Source organism: Stenella coeruleoalba, assembly GCF_951394435.1.
Source record: "Stenella coeruleoalba genome assembly, chromosome: 20".
Lineage (NCBI taxonomy): Eukaryota > Metazoa > Chordata > Mammalia > Artiodactyla > Delphinidae > Stenella > Stenella coeruleoalba.
The window spans coordinates 14,748,599-14,768,489 of NC_137166.1; the positions used below are offsets into that span (position 1 = coordinate 14,748,599).

A 19,891-nucleotide genomic window follows, 5' to 3' on the forward strand; every position below is an offset into this window, starting at 1 on the left:
AGCTAGCTGCTACATCGTGAAGACGCTTAAGCAGCCCTAGAGAAGGGTTCACATAGCAAGCAACTGAGATCTCCTGCCAAAAACTGGTGAGAAACTGGGGCCTTCTACCAACAGCCACATGAGTGAGCCATGTTAGAAGTGAATCTTCCAGCCCCACTCAAGCCTTCAGATGACTGCAGCTTCAGCCAATATAATGAGTACTATCTCACTGAGACTCAACCCAAAACCATCCAGCTAATTCCTCCTAGATTTCTGACCCATAGAAACTGTATGATATAATATCGGGACTTCCTTGGCAGTCCAGAGGTTAAGACTCTGTGCTACCACTGCAGGGGGTGTGGGTTTGATCCCTGGTCAGAGAACTAAGAGCCCACACGCTGCGCATAGTGCGGCCAAAAAATAAAAATAAATTAAAAAATAAATATTTAATATCATTTTAAGTCACTAAATTTTTTTTTTAATTTTTATTTATTTTTTGGCTGAATTGGGTCTCCACTGCTGTGCGTGGGCTTTCTCTAGTTGCAGCAAGCAGGGCCTACTCTTCGTTGCGGTGCATGGGCTTCTCACTGAGGTGGCTTCTCTTGTTGCGAAGCATGGGCTCTAGGCACATGGGCTTCAGTAGCTGCAGCATGTGGGCTCAGTAGTCATGGCTCACGGACTCTAGAGCACAGTCTCAGTAGTTGTGGTGCACGGGCTTAGCCACTCCGCAACATGTGGGATCTTCCCAGACCAGGGATCAAACCCGCGTCCCCTGCATTGGCAGGTGGATTCTTAACCACTGCGCCACCAGGGAAGTCCTAAGTCACTAAATTTTGAGGCAATTTGTTACACAGCCAACAGAAAATACCCTTATCTATCTATCTACCTACACCACATACATACTTTTTTTAACCTTTTATTTCTGGTGCCATATACATATATTGCCTATTTTCAAAAGTAACTAGCTTTAAAAACCTCTTTCTCAAATGTAATTTTCTCACTCAAATTATACTAGCTTCTCTGAACTAAAAGAGCTCACTTTTGGAAATGTTCTCTGTTAATGACTCCCCCCCGCCCCCGCAAATATAGTAAGTACTAGGAACTGGTACTCTTTTTTTTTTTTTTAATTTATTTATTTTTGGCTACGTTGGGCTTTGCTGCTGCACATGGGCTTTCTCTAGTTGCGCGAGCGGGGGCTACTCTTCCTTGCGGTGTGCAGGCTTCTCCTTGCGGTGGCTTCTCTTGTTGCGGAGCACAGGCTCTAGGCATGTGGGCTGCAGCAGTTGTGGCTCACGGGCTCTAGAGCGCAGCCTCAGTAGTTGCAGCGCACGGACTTAGCTGCTCCGTGGTATGTGGGATCTTCCTGGACCGTGTTCCCTGCACTGGCAGGTGGATTCTTAACCACTCTGCCACCAGGGAAGCCCCCCAAACTGGTACTCTTTTTGACTTTACTGGAAATATCCTCTTAAGGGAATATTAAGATCCTAGGCATGCTACAATTTATCAGGTGTTATTAATAAATTAATGCAATCATGCCAACTGTTGTGTTATAATTGACTTCAAATGCAATCTCACTGGTTATAAAGGAGCTCGCCAGCATCTCAAGGCTCAACTTTCATCCCAGAATGAAAACATGGAGTGAAGAACTTATGTGCAACCACATATAAAGAGCATGTTACTATCCAAGATTTATTATTATTTTTTAACCAAGCTTTACAGTAATAGATCGGTTGTGTTCCTCAAATTAGTCTTAAAAGATTTTCCTCAGATTTAACATCAACCTAGCAACTATTCTCCCTCCATGAACTAACAAAGGAGAGAAATGAATGGAAATAAAATAAAATGAAACCAACTTTTAAGGGACATGTCAGAAAATATTGTTGTGGTGAAAAATTATAAATAAAATCTTTTGTGAAGTGCATTTAATAAAACTGGCTTGTGACATGTGTCACAAGAGTTCAGATTAAATCAATAATTTGAGGAATGAGAGCAGGAAATCTTAGTAAATGGTTATGCCTACATACACTAATAACTTAGTTACTAGTTCAACTGTTTGAAAAATGGGTCATATTAACTCAAAACTGTTAGGTGTTAAATAGCTCTGTTATTTACTAGCTGTATGACCTTGAACAAGTTAACTTCTCTGTCTCTGTAAAATGAGACAACAGTTCCTAGAGCATAAGGTGGCTATACTGAGTAAACTGGGTAATTCACAAGCATAAAAGCACACAGTAAGCACTCAAAAAATGGTACTCAGTAGTATTATTAGTTATTGATGTGTATTTGGAGAGTAATATTCAGAAATATTCTGACTTCCTTAAGGCTAACTTTATGACTAAAGTGATCAGATGAAAAATAGTCAATAGGGAAAAAATGCACCAAAAGAGAAGAGCATGTAAAATATCCAAGATTTAAAGCTTACGAAATTCAACAATATACACGTCTGATGTGTTCATCAAATGTTAAGTCATATATGATAATAAACACCTACTTCGCAACATTCTCGAACTATCCAGAAGTTCATGGACTTTATAAAGAACTTGAAAATATAACTGATACTAAAGCTATGATTTGATCAAGATGCTGGCAAAAGTATGTAACAATTCTGTAAGTCAGCAAAACACCAGAACAAAAAGAGCAAAAATAAAAAGGGAAGGCTGTTTTTGCTGTTGTTTTCTAACTACATTAGTAAATTGGCTTAAAAATGCTTTGGATAAAATCTTTTTAAAAGGCTGAAGACAGACAGAGGTACAAATAATCAATTAAAAGTCATTAATGTATACACACAGCCATGATACATCCTTACCACCATAAAATCGAAGCATACAGCCAAGGTCAGGATTTGCCGCCTCCTCCTGTATGCGCACAGGGTCATCAAACCCCAGCCTGGACAAGTAATCATAAACAATCTGAAGAGGTCGTTCAGTAGGTTCCAGTCTCCTGCTTATACAATTCAAAAGAAAAATATTTGTTAAGTAATAAACACACTTCATTTGATTTTTAAAATCTTTTAATATGCTCTAGATTTTTACTTCTATATCAAGATTTTCTCTAATATCACATGATACAACTAATCTAAACAAGTGGTGCTCAGAGTTTTTGGTCTTGGGATCCCTCTATAGTTTTTGAGGCCCCCAAAGAGCTTTTGTTTACACGGGGTATATCTATTGACATTTACTGAATGAGAAACTAAACTTAAGAATTTCTAAATATTTAGTTATTCATTTTAAAATAAAAACAATAAACACATTACATGTTAACAAATATTTTTTGAAAACTATATTTTCAGAATAAAACAAATTTAGTGAGAAGACTTGCATTATTTTATATTTTATAAATCTCTTTAACAGCTGGTTTAATAGAAGACAGCTAGATTCTCAGATATGTAGCCTCTAGAAAACTCCACTGTATACTTACAAGACTGAAAGTGAAAAAGAAAATTAATACCTCATTATTATGAAAGAGTTTTGACCTCATGCACCTCTTCAAAAAGTCTCAGAGACCCCCAGAGGGCCCTTTGAGAACCTCCGCTTCAAACTTAAAGGCATCGAATTGAAATTATGAGATATAAAAGATTGTACCTGGCCATAACTGATTTCACATAAGCTGCAACACAATTATAAATGGAGACTTTGGGTTGCTGACTATATCCTATATATTTCCTCTGGCTTCACAGATGATTTTTCCATAAAAACTAGGAATGAACTGCCCAGTAATTCCCCAGAAATCATTAGATTACATGGTTCTGACTGAAAGCTAGGTAAAACCAGAATGTTAGTAATCACTTGTGGCTTCTGGTGACACTGCATATTTTAAAATCACACAGACTTAAGGCAGCTCATTTACAATTCTTTTATCAGAAAGCAAAGAGTCATAAATACACCAGCTAAGAGCATGAGCTCCAAAAGTCAGACTGCCTGGGTTTGAGTCTCACTTCTGCCACTTATCAACTGCATGTATGCCCCTAGACAAGTTATTTAACCTCATTGTCTTAAATTCCTCATCAGTATAATGGGTAGTGCCTAACTCACAGAATTGTTATTAGAAGTATTTATTTATTTGCTTACAAGAAGATATCACATAGTATATAAAGTGCTTAGCAAATTATTTGGCATGTAGTAGTGTTCAATAATGTACTGACATTATTCAAAAAAATTCTTAGGAATGGAATAAAATTTTAATTAGAATAAAAATAAAATGTCTCCCCTATCTGAAACAACAACCAAAAAACAAGTATAGGAAAGCCTGTATGTTTAAAAGATCTTGAAGAACATTATTCATATCCTAAAAGGATTCTGTTTAGAAAACTTAAGTCTTGTATTAATCAGAAGAAACATGATAAACCTTCCATCATGGCAAAAAGATATGAAAGAACTCTGTGTTTTGTGGTTAAAGAACTAGAAAATACTGGTTGACAATATGCTTTAATTTAAAAAAACATGAAATGGGAATACTACAAAGTGGAATATAAACAACTGTCAAAATATGGTAATTTAGGAATGGAAATCATATTGATGAGTACAGAAAGTAAAAAATAAAAATAGGGACTTCCCTGGTGGTCCAGTGGCTAAGACTCCACACTCCCAATGCAGGGGGCCAGGGTTCGATCCCTGGTCAGGGAACTAGATCCCTCATGCCGCAACTAAGACCCAACACAGCCAAATAAATAAACATTTTTTTAAAAATCTAAAATAAATAAATAAAAATAAAGTAAAACGACCTCCTGGCCCCTCCTGACTGTTCAGTTCTGACTTTCAGCTTCCATCAGCTCAGAACTACTACACGGGGAATGACCAAAGAACTAAAAGCCTACAAAGACCAATAAATATTGAATTTAATAGAAATGAAAAATAAACTTTTCAGAATAAAAATATCAGTTACAATTAATCTCTAGCCAAATAAAATAAAAGTCCACAAAGGGCTGTGACAATAAGGCACCTTCCCAGTACAATGGTAGAATTCTTCTAAGAAGGATGCATTTTAAGAGAGACTTCTAATAAACTATATCCTGGACGGGTCAATTAGCCATGTAATAGGAAGACTGACTGAAGGATTAACTTGAAGACAAGGTGACCAAGGGCATAAAGAGCCCTCTCTACCTTCCAGTGTCAAGAAGGATTAGACTTACTCTATCTAGATTGCTCCAAAGAATCGGACTAGGACCAAGGAGAAGTTGCACAGGTAGACTTGATTAAAAAATGAGGAAAAACCTTAATGATTAGAGAAGCCCAATAATGAAACAGACCTCCTCTCAAAATAGTTCACAGAGAGCTAGAGAGCCCTCTGTCACGGACACTTTAGACGAGTCTCCTCTAAGAACCAAGTTGGGCCAGATGATCTTCAGCGTCTTTTAAAACTCAGGGCTCTTTCAGGTATTTAAGACACCTTGCTAATATAATACAAATTCTACGTGAACACTGCTATTATTTTTGGATACAGAGATCAATGTATTTAAATATAATTCCATATAATGATCACATATTCAAGACCAAGAAACATTATTAATACTTTCAGGCTAAAGCTCACTAACTCAATTTTCCTATTTCTCTCTGGAAAACCAGGATAAATGGAAATATCCTAATTCTGACATATTTTACCTGATCAAATGTCCTGGTCTAAAAAGGCTCTGTAGATTTTGGAAAACCTCTTTATATATTTCCACCTAAAGAAAGTATTCTCCCTGGTGGGACGGGGAAAAAAAAAATCAAGAGAATCTCAACATCTGCTCTTATTAATTTAGCATAAATGAGCAAACAAGAAATAGTTCAAGAACTGCAAAAACAAGTAAAACGAGGGACTAATTCCATTTACTCATTAAACTCATCTGCTTAAGAGAGTAGAGTATGGGGGAAGGAAATGCTGTAATATGCTTACGGATCAATTTTGTGTTTCAAAGTTCCAAAAGTTTAACAGGCTGCTAATTAGCTGTGTGTTAAATCTCTCACAAATCAAAGGAAATATATATACTGCAAAACAGGTGTAGGAGAGAGTATGTTAGCAAAGAAAGGTTCCATTCAGCATTTGAAAAACTTCCACTGCGGCTTTAAGAAGAGACAATATGACTATTGTTTTAGTTTGCTTCTAATGCTTCAAGGAGCTACAATAGTCCTTGTAAATCTGAATATATGTGGATATGGTTATTTTTCTCCAAACCAGCCAACCAATACAGTAATGCTATCAACAGTGTTTGCAGCTCTTAGCCAATCTGAACCGCGCCCACAGTTAAGTTAGAGGTAAGAGAAGAGTACATTTCATTCCAGGTATCATTTCACAAGGATTCTAGTTAATAGTGGGAGGCAAAAGTATACATTATTTTTCTTTTTTTTTGGTACGCAGGCCTCTCACTGTTGTGGCCTCTCCCTTTTCGGAGCACAGGCTCCGGATGCGCAGGCTCAGTGGCCATGACTCACGGGCCCAGCCGCTCCGCGGCATGTGGGATCTTCCTGGACCAGGGCACGAACCCACGTCCCCTGCATCGGCAGGCGGACTCTCAACCACTGCGCCACCAGGGAAGCCCAAAAGTATACATTATTAAAACCCAACATATTGTATCCAAGACCCTAACAAAGCAGAGCAGCATTCTCTACATCAAAGTCAGGTTAAAACTCAATCTCTGGCCATCTATAAAGGTAAAATCTGCAAAATTTGAAGACCGACAATACAGATCATGATACAAACAACAAGGATACTTCGATGAATGTTTACCCCATACCTGACACTATGCTGGGAAGTATCTCACATTTTACAAAACTAGGAAATAAGAAAAATGAGGTTCAGAGAGTCACACAATTAGTACATATGGCATCAGGGTTTGAACCTGCGTCGGTTTCCTTACAAAGCCTAGCCTCCTTTAGGGAAACAATATTATTTTCTAAATGTAGATTAAAAATGTATGCAGAAGAGAGCTCAAAGCACTTCATATGTTAACTTACATCAAGAAACATAAAAAGTTATGTTTTAAAATTACTGTACGTCATTAGTCTAATACATCACCATTTGAAAGATAGACTATTTTTATGCATCATTGTTGTATGAGAGTCTTTCTAGCCTTCGTGGTCCCTGGTTCCTGTGGGGTAGATTCTAAATCCTCAGAGTTTACTGAGTAATGCGAGTGTCTTAGTTATTCATGAGCCCCTTGGATAACCCCTAGGTTTATGCTAAGAAATGAGCTGACTCAGGATGGGGGCTGGTCACCAGAAAGACCAACCACGTGAAGACAGGGCTGGGGCTTGGAGTGAGCCCGACCTTGGGAGAGGGGAGGGCTGGAGATTTGAGTTCAAGCACCTACCTGATCAATGATTAAATCAGTCAAGCCTATGCTATAATACCTCAATAAAAACTCTGTACTGAAGCTTCCCGATGGATGAACACACTAATGTGCTGGGAGGGTAACACGGATGCTCCCAGACCTCGCCCTATGTGTGTCTTCATTTTGCTGGTCCTGATTTGTATCCTTTATACGAAAATTGTAATCTTAAATATTGCTTTCTTGTGTTCTGTGAGACATTCTAGTGAATTATTGAACCTGAAGGGGTCATGGGAGCCCCCTAAATTTTTATCCAGTTGGCCTGAAGTGCAACCAGAGTGTAAAGTCAGGGTGGTCTTGTTGGACACCAGGCCCTTTAAATTGTTTGTTTGTTTGTTTAATTTTTATTTTATATTGGAGTATAGCTGATTAACAACGTTGTGTTAGTCTCAGGTGTAATGTCCTTTAACTTGTGAAGGAAGTTTGTGCAAACTCTGCATGGTTAGTGTCAGAACTGTACTGCAGTAAACCAGAGGGCATTGTAACAACCATTAAGAAAGAAAAAACACTGCCAGTTAGACTATGACCTACCAACAACTGTAAGATACACACTGATTTTAGAAGTATTAAAATGTAAAAACAAAACAAAGTTTTAATAAAAACAAATTACTTAATGTGTAACACATTCTTTTAAAGCTTTAAAATACTACAGAAATATGAAACACAAAACAAAAATAATCCTTTTCCTTCCTCAGGGTTAATCAGCTCAGTATGTATCCTGAAACAGGACTTTTCATTCCACTTTTACAATATCAAAATATGGTAAAACAAAACTATAGTGACTTGTTAAGAGGTCACCCAGCAAGTCACTGATAGTAAAGGAATTAGAACTCAGGATCCCAAATCCTGAGGGCATAATTTTCTGTTAGATATATTTTATCTATTCTTAGCTTATCTTAAAAGATAGTGTATCAACCACAGAAATCTTATTTTGATGACTGAAAATAAAAGTAAAAATATGACCATGAGCCAAAGGGCACTTCATTTTGTTACATGTGATATTTTTACAACTTTTCAAAGAGAAGGCAATGACTACACTAAGCTTCACTACTGAGTCATCTGTCACTTTAACAGTCCAATAAAACAGACAGACCAAATAGTATCATGTAAAGGGCACTGGACTGGGAGACAGGATACTTGTGTTCCAACTAGAGCACTAGCACCAGGCAGCTGCAGGAATGTGCTTTGGACCTGACCTCTCCAGACCTCTGTTTCACATCCATAAAAGGAAAGATAATGGTTTCAGTGATTCCCATGGGGAAGTTACTGGCCTTTTAGGTAGGACAATTCTTTGCTGTACAAGATGGTCCCACACATTGAGGACATTAAGGCTCCCTGTCCTGAATGCTGACCCTAGATGCTGGTAACCCTCCCCTGTAGCTGTGATAACCAAAAGCCCTGCCCCCACACGTATTTCCGGATGGAAAGGGCAGTGGATGGTGAGGCTGGTAGGTTAGGTTCATTTTACTAGTAGGCAGCAGTCTCCAGCCTTTTTGGCACCAGGGGCCGGTTTCGTGGAAGACAATTTTTCTACGGATCGGTGGCAGGGAGGCTGGTGGGGGGCAGCGGGAGGGGGTTCAGGCGGTAATGTGAGCAATGGGGAGCAGCAGATGAAGCTTCACTCACTCACTGCTTACCTCCTGCTGTGTGGCCCAGTGCCAGGGGTTAGAGACCCCTGCTAGTAGGCATCTCTCTTAGGTTCCTTCAAGTGCTAAAATTCTATAAACTAGTAATCCCTCTGTTAAATTCAAGTGACAAGTCTATGATTAAAAAAAGAGTAAGGAAAGAAGGAAATCATGGATGATTTAGGAAAAACATGGGGTAATTTTAGTGCCAGTAATCCCATTTCTAGGACCTAGTTCACGGAAATCAACAATATAAAGAGTCATGGGCAAAGGTTTAGTCATCACACTACTTCTAAGGGTTGAGTGACTTGAAACAACCCAAACAGGTAACACTTATTGAGCACTTACTAGGTCCAGGCATCATTTTAAGAAGTTTACTTCCTTGCTCCTCAAAGTGTAGCACATCACTTAGGAGCTTAATAGAAATATAGACCCACAGGCCCCACCCCAGAGCCACTGAATCAGAATCTGCATTTTAACAAGCTCCCCAGCTGGACATTCGAGTTTAAGAAGCGTTACAAGTATTAATTCACTTAATCTTCATAACATGTATAATCTATTTAATCCTCGTGATAACTCTATAATGTAAATATCATCATCCTCCATTGTACAGATTAGTAAACTGAGGACAAAGCGTTAGGCAACTTGCATAGTAACACAGCCAATTTGAACACACACACTCTCAATCCAGAATCCAAGCTCTACACCATTACTGCACATAATTTCTCAAATTTTAAACAAGTTATAGTATATGCATAAAATAGAATATTCTCTAGTTATTAAAACTGGTATCTAAGGAATTTTTAATGACACAAGGAAATTAATTGAAGTAAGCAGTAAATAAAATTGAATATATGGTGTGGGTCCAAATACGTAATTTAAAAAAATTACACACACACTCATTTTGAAAAAGATCTGGAAAAAAAAATGTCAGCATGGCGGGGGAAGGGGGAGGTAATATATGGAATCTGGTGTCAGAATGCCAGAGTTCAAATTCCAGCTCTACACTTACCAGCCAAGTGATTCTAGGTGAGATGATTAACTCTTTTAAGACTCATTTTCCTCATCTATAAAATAGGGAAAGTATTTACCTCACAAGATTGTTATGAGGATTAAGTGAGATAATCTACAAAAAGCATAAGCAATGAAAATTATTTCTCTTTATACTTTTTCATTTTTCCAAAATTTCTACAATGAATATAAATCACACTTCATTAAGCAGCAAAAAATGTTATTAAAAAAAGATATTGTGTTAGACTGTCAACTATCTTATGAAGAGCTATTACAAAGAAAGTACCTATTCTTCTGATGCGATAAACATAAGACTGAACTCAAGCAATTAACCGTTGAGTAAGAGGTCTAAAAAAGATCTTTAAACAATTATGATTAAATAGTGAAACTGAGCAAGGCACACTGTGCCAGTTCCCCTCCGGGAGGGCCTTTACTCGGAAGGAAGTCCACCATCTATCATGAATGATGTCAACATTCCAACTGCTTGGCAGTACCTGCCTGGCCTTGAACAAGTTACTGGACCTCTCGAAGAGCCTCAATTTTCCTCATTGGAAAGGAATAACCCTACCTCTCTTAGAGTTACTGTGAGGATTTAATGAGAAAATGTGCATAAAGCAGTAAGCCCGTTAACTAGCAAAAGAAAGCACTTAATGTTAGCTAAAATATATCATCATCATTTTTTTGGCTGGCTGAGGCTTCTTGAGCTCCTATTCCAGTGATGAGAATATATTCGGATCTCAAATAATGTATGATCGCACTTCTATGTGGAATCTAAAAACACAACAAACTAGTGAATGTAGCAAAAAAGAAGCAGCCTTGCAAATATAGAGAACAAACTAGGGGCTACCAGTGGGGGGTGGAGGAGCAACACAGCCGGGGCGGGGGGCGGGGGGGGGGGTGTGGAGGCGGTAGTGGGAGGCACAAACTACTGGATGTCAGACAGGCTACAAGGATGTAGTGTACAGCACAGGGGATACAGCCAATATTTTATAATAACTGCAAATGGAGTGTAACCTTTAAAAATTGTACAAATTTTTTTTAATTTTTAAAAAAAGAAAATATATTCATATCTTCAAACCACAGTTCAACAGTGTTTTCATTATTTTATAACCAATTATGTTTTCAAAGAGCTACTTCATTAGAAATTATCAAGGCTACAGGACTAAAAAGAGACAAACTCTCCATTTTAAGTACAGTTTAGTTCACTAAAGTAAATTGTATCACATTTGGATTCTTAGCTACACAACTAGTAGTAGCAAGCCAATTCAAGTGGGGTTTTCTCCACTTTTCTAGTATTTTTGTGTATATACACATTAGTATACAGATGAGTAATAAGTCTTAGGTTTAAATACTTGAACTCCGTCAATCACTACCAGCTATAATGTAGGTCAAGGCTTTCCACCTGATAAAATTAGATCGGAATCAGTGTTAAGATTTAGAAAAGCCTAAGGGTCACCCAGTCTGATCCTTTCGTTTTACAAATGGATTTAGGAAATGTAGTTAACTGGTGAACAAGGAAAACATTCAAGTGCTAGTCTACTTTTTCAGGAATTAGTCCAAATCCTAAAGGAAAATAATAATAAACCCCAGTTTAGACTTTAAAATGATATCAATGTTTAGCTCAGCTAAAGGTGTTACTATCATTGCCACATTTTTAGGTGTAAGTGGGTGCCTCCTTTCTCACTTTCAACAGTACTGAATCCACAGTTTTGAATTCTGTTTTGAGACATTTATTTATTACAGGAAAAGGGAAGGAGAGAAAGTCAATGGTCAGGCACTTAAGGAGCTCTTATTTGAGGTCTAACTCAAAGAACTAATAGTTTTTTTTAAAAAGCTGAATCAGGGCTTCCCTGGTGGCGCAGTGGTTGAGAGTCCGCCTGCCGATGCAGGGGACATGGGTTCGTGCCCCGGTCCGGGAAGATCCCACATGCCGCAGAACGGCTAGGCCGGTGAGCCATGGCCGCTGAGCCTGCGCGTCCGGAGCCTGTGCTCCGCGACGGGAGAGGCCACAATAGTGAGAGACCCGCGTACAACAAAAAAAAAATTTAAAAAAAGATTTTAAAGAAATTAAACCTATGAAAATATGCTCAACCTAACTCATTAATATAAATGAAAATTAAAACAAAATAACAAAATTCCTATCAGATTTGCAAAAATCTAAGTCATCAGCCTTGAAAAAAGAGTTGTCCTTGGAATGCTGAATTTATGATTCTCTAAAAACTGTTGACAATCATTTCTATTCACAATCAAGTATGTGCTCGTGCATGAGGATGTGTCTGTATATGAAAAATTTAACATATTCTGGAGAAAGTAAGGGGGAAATAGGTATACTTTTATATTATTCATCGAAGTATAAGTTCTATGAAGAGGAATTTGACAAAATCTCTCAAAATTAAACATGCACATACCCTTTGAGCCAGCAATTCCACTTCTAGGACTTTACCCTACAGATGACTTCCACATGGGAGAAATATCACAGGTACAAGGATATTCACTGCAACAGTACTTGTAGTAAAAAAACTGGTAACAACTTACATGTCCATTAATAGCAGACTAGCTAAAATTGTGGTAGATTCATAAAATGAAATACTATTTAGCCATTAAATAAATGAAAATTATATAAACATTAATATGGAAAGATTTCTAAGAGATATTAAGTTGACATGTTGCATGTAGCACCATTAGTTTTAAAATTTATATACAAATAATGACACATACTCATGCATGACCATAGGTACTTCTCATTCTATTTCCTTTTATACATTTCTATTTCATTCTGTTTATATGTATTACTTAAAAACTTTAAAAATATTTATTTTGGGCTTCCCTGGCTGCGCAGTGGTTAAGAATCTGCCTGTCAATGCAGGGGACACAGGTTCATGCCCTGGTCCGGGAGGATCCCACATGCCACAGAGCAACTAAGCCCGCAAGCCACAACTACAGAGCCTGTGCTCTAGAGCCTGTGAGCCACAACTACTGAAGCCCGTGCGCCTACAGCCCGTGCTCCACAACAAGAGAAGCCACCACAATGAGAAGCCCGGGTACCGCAACGAAGAGTAGCCCCCACTCACCGCAACTAGAGAAAAGCCCGCGCACAGCAACGAAGAACCCAATGCAGCCAAAAATAAATAAATTTAATTTTTAAAAAATCTTTAAAAAAATATTTATTTTAAATTTAGATATCCAACCTATGATATAATCCAAATGAAGTAATTATCAATTTTTCCTTCCTTTTCCTTTAAAAACTGACAGTTTTTAAATTCAAGAATCCTAATGTCAGCATTCCAGGGAGAAATCTTTTTTCAAGCCTAGTGACCCCATAATCATCATCAGCTCCAGCAAGAATGAGGTCCTAAAGCCCACTTCCAAGCAGAAACACATGTGACTTATACTGCAGGAGAATTAGTGGTAAAACTCTGACCTCACCTGACCAGGTCTCCATGAAGCTGCAAATAAAGACGTTCCCTTCCCTCTCCAGCACAGATTTCTGACGCTGGCGTGTCTACTGTGCAAAGGACAAGATGTAAGTCGGAGGAGGAGGCAGTGGCAGAGGCGCTGGCTGCAGTGGCCGTGGCGGTGTCTGCTCCGTACAGGTAAACACAGCCTCTCTTCACATCTTCTCGCAGCCAGTCTCTCTCTCGAGAACCAAACCTACTTCTCCTATTCAGACAATGTCTGCTCCCATTGCGTTTCATAGTTCTCTAAAAACGTCAGGAAAAAGAAATCATTAGCTCAAATGTCTGACTGAATTAGACACATTCAGTCCTCAGCCCACCTTTCCACTCCGTAGTCACCAAAACTTGACTCAGTACCGCCTCCTCTCACAGAGCCTTCTGCACCTGCCATGCCCAGCCCTAAACTGAAAATTTTCATTCTCTTTATTGCTAGCTGTTCATGTCTCTGTCCATCATCTTTTTTTTTTCTTACTTTTTTTTTACTTTTTTATTTTTGGCCACGTCAGGTCTTAGTGGCGGCACACGGGAACTTCATTGCGGTGTGCGGGTTTTCTTTCTCTAATTGTGGCGCACAGGCTCCAGGGCATGTGGGTTCTGTAGTTTGAGGCGCATGGGCTTAGTTGCCTCGTGGCATGTGGGATCTTAATTCCCCAACCAGGGATCGAAACCCATGTCCCCTGCATTGGAAGCCCGATTCTTTACCACTGGACCACCAGGAAAGTCTCTGTCAGTCATCTTCTGATCTTTTTTTTTCTTTATGTTTTCATAAAAATGTCAAGAACAGTAGTGTACCTACTACCTAATTTTCACAAGCTTTAATATTTTGCCATATTTAGTTCAGATCATTATTCTAAAGAACATATATATGATATATCCTTACATATATAGCTAAAGCCACCTACTACCTAAAAAAATCCCATTCACCTCCCTCTCTCCCCAGAAATAAACACTCTACTATAGTGTTTATCATCCCATGCATTTTTTTTTAATTTCTGATTTTTATTGATTGTTTGATTGGTTGATTGATTTTTGGCTGCGTTGGGTCTGTGTTGCTGCGCATGGGCCTTCTCTAGTTGTGGCGAGCGGGGGCCACTCTTCGTTGTGGTACATGGGCTTCTCATTGTGGTGGCTTCTCTTGTTGCAGAGCACGGGCTCTAGGTGCGTGGGCTTCAGTAGTTGTGGCATGTGGGCTCAGTAGTTGTGGCTCACGGGCTTAGATGCTCCATGGCATGTGGGATCTTCCCAGACCAGGGCTCAAACCCGTGTCCCCTGCATTGGCAGGCGGATTCTTAACCACTGTGCCACCAGGGAAGTCCTCCCATGCATTTTTTATGTTTGCCATATAAGTATATATCTATAAACTCTATATAGTATTGTTTTACATGATTTAAAACTTTATCTAAAACCTAACATACTTATGTTTCACCCTGCAATTTTTTTTATTTGATTCAACATTGGTTTAGAGATGTATCTATGATTAATACACCCTGCTCATTCTCTTGAATAACATTCTATTATACAAATACACTGAAATTTATCCATTCTCCTGCTGAGGGCATTTAGTTTGTTTCTAATTTTTCAGTGTCGGAAATAATGCTGCAATAAACATTTCTGTATGTCTCCATATGCAAACTGAAAGTTCCTCTAGGGTCCTAGTCCTCTGCCTCATAACCCAAATAAGGAACTACAGAATCAACACAATACTGCACAAATATTCTTTCCATTATCTTCATGTTTCAAAAGAAAAATTACTGTTGCATTTGATAACTTAGGTATGCATACACATTGTGAAGTCACATTATCTCAGAGCGAAAACAACTGCTACAGCAATATAACAAGTTTCTAAAGATCAATATTTACCTGCTCTATTTTTTTTAAATGGGCCATTTCTATTCCCATTAATAAAAAACTAATTTCCACAAACAATTACACTGACCCACCTTTCTAGGGCCACTCCCCACTGTATGTCACTCTGTTTGTCATATCCAACTCCCCGAACACACCAACTATTCCACAATTCTGTGACTTGCCTGAAATGTCCTTCTCCATCTTGTCCATCTGAGTAGTTATTCTTCAAAATTACTCAAACGTCACCCTCTCTGTGGAGCTTTCCATGTCTCCCATCCCTGCTTTCTCCTACTAATTAAAAAGAATTAATAACTCTACACTCTCCTCCACAGAACTTCTTCACCTTAAACATACTTCCATTCCCATGTAAATCACAATGAGTTTTTAATTATTTATTTGGTATTTCTTCTTCTCTTATACACTGAGAACCTATTACAGTACCTTAGCACCTGGGTGGCCCAGAGATGCATGCAGAACTCACTGATGTCACAGACATTTATTCCCAGTCTGTACTTTATTAGCTTTAGCAAGAAGTTGAACAAACTTGGGGAAAAAATCTCCATTTTTATAGGAAACCCTATCACCTTTCCTCTGTATCAGCCACAAAGTAAATAAAATACTTTTGCTACTATTCCTCATTGGAAAACAGAAATATCTATAAATAAAGCAAATATTATTTTTGTAATTACTGAGATTAAATATTTGAGGATAACTGTAGCGCCTAAAATTAAATCTCTGAAGATGATAAAGAAAGGGGAAGGAAAAGTTAGAAGGTATTCCCCACATGGAGAAAAAGAAAAACAAGAAATCAAGAATGGCTTCATTGTTTAAATTTATAATAGGTGAATCGATCATTTTACAGATCTTAGGGATTTAAGTACAGCTAATCAAAACCATGAGGATTATTACTGATTCTAACTTTAGATAAATAGGATAAACCCCTGCTACAAGTGGGAACTAGGCATCTTTCTTCTCATAAAGAGCATTTTCTCAAAGCTGAACATCTCAGAATTAACAAAGGGCTTTTGAGCACATATTTTATAAACACAGGGACCATCATATTTGCACCACTAAATAATCTTAACCACTGCATAATTAGACAGTGATTTTAAATATTCCTTATTTTTTAATCTTTGGTAAAGGTCAACTGAACCATCTGAAAACAGTATTCTATACAGTGCAGTAACATTTATACAAGGAAGCTCTGCATTCTGCACTCAGTGGAGAGAAATTTTGCTCACTGCTATTAAGAGAGGGCCAGTGGACACCACTCCACACATCCACCAAAAAGCTTCTTTAAAAAACCTTTTTAAGGTCAAATAATATCCCACTAACCTTATCAATCTTAGAAAAGTCAAGGCAGACCCCAGGAAGTATTACATTAGTTCATCCATGATTCTTCTTCTGTGAGGATTTTTAACAGTCATTTTTTAATGTGTATATCTATTTCCCTTAAGACTATACATAGGGCTTCCCAGGTGGCGCAGTGGTTGAGAGTCCGTCTGCCGATGCAGGGGACACGGGTTCGTGCCCCAGTCCGGGAAGATCCCACATGTCGTGGAGCGGCTGGGCCCGTGAGCCATGGCCACTGAGCCTGCGCGTCCGGAGCCTGTGCTCCGAAACGGGAGGGGCCACAGCAGTGAGAGGCCCATGTACCGCAAAAAAAAAAAAGACTATACATAAAGTTTTAAGAACTTTTACACTGTTGAAACCCATGTGTTTTTGGTCAAAGAATGTATCTCCTGTTTATATGATATATTCCACCCCATGAAAATAAACTGCTGAGTTAGAACTTTAGTAGATATCATTCTCTTAAACCTGTTCAATGGGCATTTAACGGCCTAGATACCAAACAAGCATAGCCTTCTGGCAACAATCTAGATGGACTGTTTAGCTATCATTAGTTACTGCTGAATTACCTAGTGCTTCCTTCTCCACTGCCTAAACCATCAGGTAAATGTTGGAAAGTTCACTTCTGTCCTCTGAGATGCTTGCAGCTTTTAGAATCACTATTCCACTGGAAATGCTAGATGGAGAACACTTTATTTCCTCCCTTTACTCTTATATAAGAACTATTGACAAGTTTCTCTAAAAGGGAACATATCTATAATCACCCTCACATCAAACAAGTGTATAAAGAGCACATTTAAGACTTAAAGATATTTCTAGAAAGCCGAAATCTTCAGAGTAAGCCATGATTTAAGTACCCACTTCAGTTTTACACTTTAAACCCTCTAAAAATGAGGGCTCTGATCAGTTCAAAGGTGATAAACTATTAAAGGCCCAATGAACTAACTCTAAGGTATGCATGGTAGAACAGGATCTACTGAAGTAACTCTTCATACTCAGTGAGTTCTACTAGACTGTGAAATATCCTAAAGTAGGAGATATGTTTCTGCATTCAAAACTTTAGAATATGGGCTCATCTCTAGGAATATACATGCTAAGGAATATTTTGGAAGGGGTGGATGAGATAAAGAGGGGAAGACTATTTCAGTTCATTAAAATCTTTTTGGTAGTAATTGATTTTAAAAGCCATACAAACACATTATTTTGATAAAAACCTGAAACTATTATTGAAAAAATGCATCTCACAGAATCCACTGACTAGATTAATTATAACTTCATTTCTTCTACAGAGTAAAAAAAAAAAAGAAAAAAACCTCTTCAAATTTCCAAACATCTGGAAATTTCTGCTTCAAGGATACTCCTAATAATCTTAAAGAGTATTAAAAATCTCATACTTATATTCCAACTACAGTTATAAAGGACTACATTCCAAATAGCAATTTGCTGTGGAGAATAGGGAACCCTCTTGCACTGTTGGTGAGAATGTAAATTGATACAGCCAGTATGGAGGTTCCTTAAAAAACTAAAAATAGAACTACCATACAACCCAGCAATCCCATTACTGGGCATATACCCTGAGAAAACCATAATTCGAAAAGAGTCATGTACCAAAATGTTCATTGCAGCTCTACTTACAATAGCCAGGACATGGAAGCAACCTAAGTGTCCATCAACAGATGAATGGATAAAGAAGATGTGGCACATATATACAATGGAATATTACTCAGCCATAAAAAGGAACAAAACTGAGTTATTTGTAGTGAGGTGGATGGACCTAGAGACTGTCATACAGAGTGAAGTAAGTCAGAAAGAGAAAAATAAATACCATATGCTAACACATATATATGGAATCTAAAAAAAAAAAAAAAGAAAATGGTCAGAAGAACCTAGGGGCAAGATGGGAATAAAGATGCAGACCTACTAGAGAATGGACTTGAGGATACGGGGAGGGGAAAGGGTAAGCTGGGACAAAGTGAGAGAGTGGCACGGACATATATACACTACCAAACGTAAAATAGCTAGCTAGTGGGGAGCAACCGCATAGCACCGGGAGATCAGCTCGGGGCTTTGTGACCACCTAGAGGGGTGGGATAGGGGAGGGATAGGGAGGGAGGGAGATGCAAGAGGGAAGAGATATGGGGACATATGTATAACTGATTCACTTTGTTATAAAGCAGAAACTGAGACACCATTGTAAAGCACTTATACTCTAATAAAGATGTTTAAATAAATAAATAAATAGCAATTTGCTAAATAAATCTGGGGGCAGATTTTGAATCAAATTTTCCAGTAGGCCATATGGTGGACCTAGATCTAATCTGGCTAAAGTTACACCAGTTTAGCTATATTAGCCTTTTTATGACGATCTATACTCTTTGACAATAATGATGTTCATGATCTGGTATTAAGTATAGAAGAGTTACAAAAAAGAATGGTAAGCCTTTTTAAAAGGGTTTTCAGAAAAGAACATGTAGGAAACTATGGCTTTCTTCCCAATTCTGAAAGTCTTCTACTTACATATTCCTTTCCAGTTTCACCTGACACAAAATTCAACCACTCAGCTACTGAAGGGAACTTCTGTCTGTAGAACACACCGCACCTATTCTTCACAGCCGATCCCATTTATTTGCAAGGATGCAAAGGTCTAAGACACTGTGAGCCTCCCACATCACCAGCTCAGCACTATAATCAAGATTAATTTCTGGACTCTTTCTAATGGTCCCCAGATTGGAACCCCACGGAACCAGTGGTAGGTTGGACCACTTCCTGGAAGTGCAGGAAGGTCGAACCCTTCAAAAAACATCCTCATTTCTCAATTCCTTCCCTCCCACAACTCACTCTCTCTCCACCAAAAAATAGTTGTAAAAATAGCCAAGGCTGTTTACCTTCTAGGCCAGAGGGCATTACCTATCTCTCAGACCTGCCCTTTCCTGATAAGCCAGGCAAGCAGAACTTTTTTAAGTTCATTCACAATTTACATTTTTGTGACCTTACAGTTTTAAGTAAATATCCAAAAGCCTTTGAGTAATTATATTTAATTAAAATATAATTTTAATATAAATTATATTTAATATAATGTAATTATATTTAATATAAAACATGATTAAAGTAAATATGTATAAGGTCTATGCAGAAGTGGAGATAAACTATGAAAAGTTATTTCTTTAAGTTGCTGCATTAAGACTGGGAGGTAGCAGCAGAAAAAAAGTTTTATATTTTAGAGTTCTAATTTATGTTGTTTCATGGATTCACCAGATGCTTCAAATCTATTATTTTTTTCCAATGTTGTTGTTTCTTTGTGATGCCCTACGTATAAT

General features: G+C 38.1%; 1 protein-coding gene across 10 annotated transcripts in view; it reads right to left on the reverse strand.

The window, feature by feature from the left end:
- The window catches only part of PHLPP2 (PH domain and leucine rich repeat protein phosphatase 2), a 72,760-nt gene that overhangs the window by 51,513 nt on the left and 1,356 nt on the right, over window positions 1–19,891 (reverse strand). For 3 of the 10 annotated variants that reach the window (XM_079908290.1, XM_079908284.1, XM_079908289.1), the window contains exons 2-3: window positions 13,348–13,622; window positions 2,786–2,922 (exon numbers count right to left, since the gene is read on the reverse strand). In XM_079908290.1, the coding sequence (XP_079764416.1) occupies window positions 2,786–2,922; window positions 13,348–13,622 (412 nt within the window). Of the gene's footprint in view, window positions 1–2,785; window positions 2,923–5,576; window positions 5,660–9,922; window positions 9,978–13,347; window positions 13,623–15,406; window positions 15,516–19,891 lie in introns of those variants that run through there. The other 7 variants (XM_079908291.1, XM_079908286.1, XM_079908288.1 and 4 more) reach the window with 6 other exon arrangements.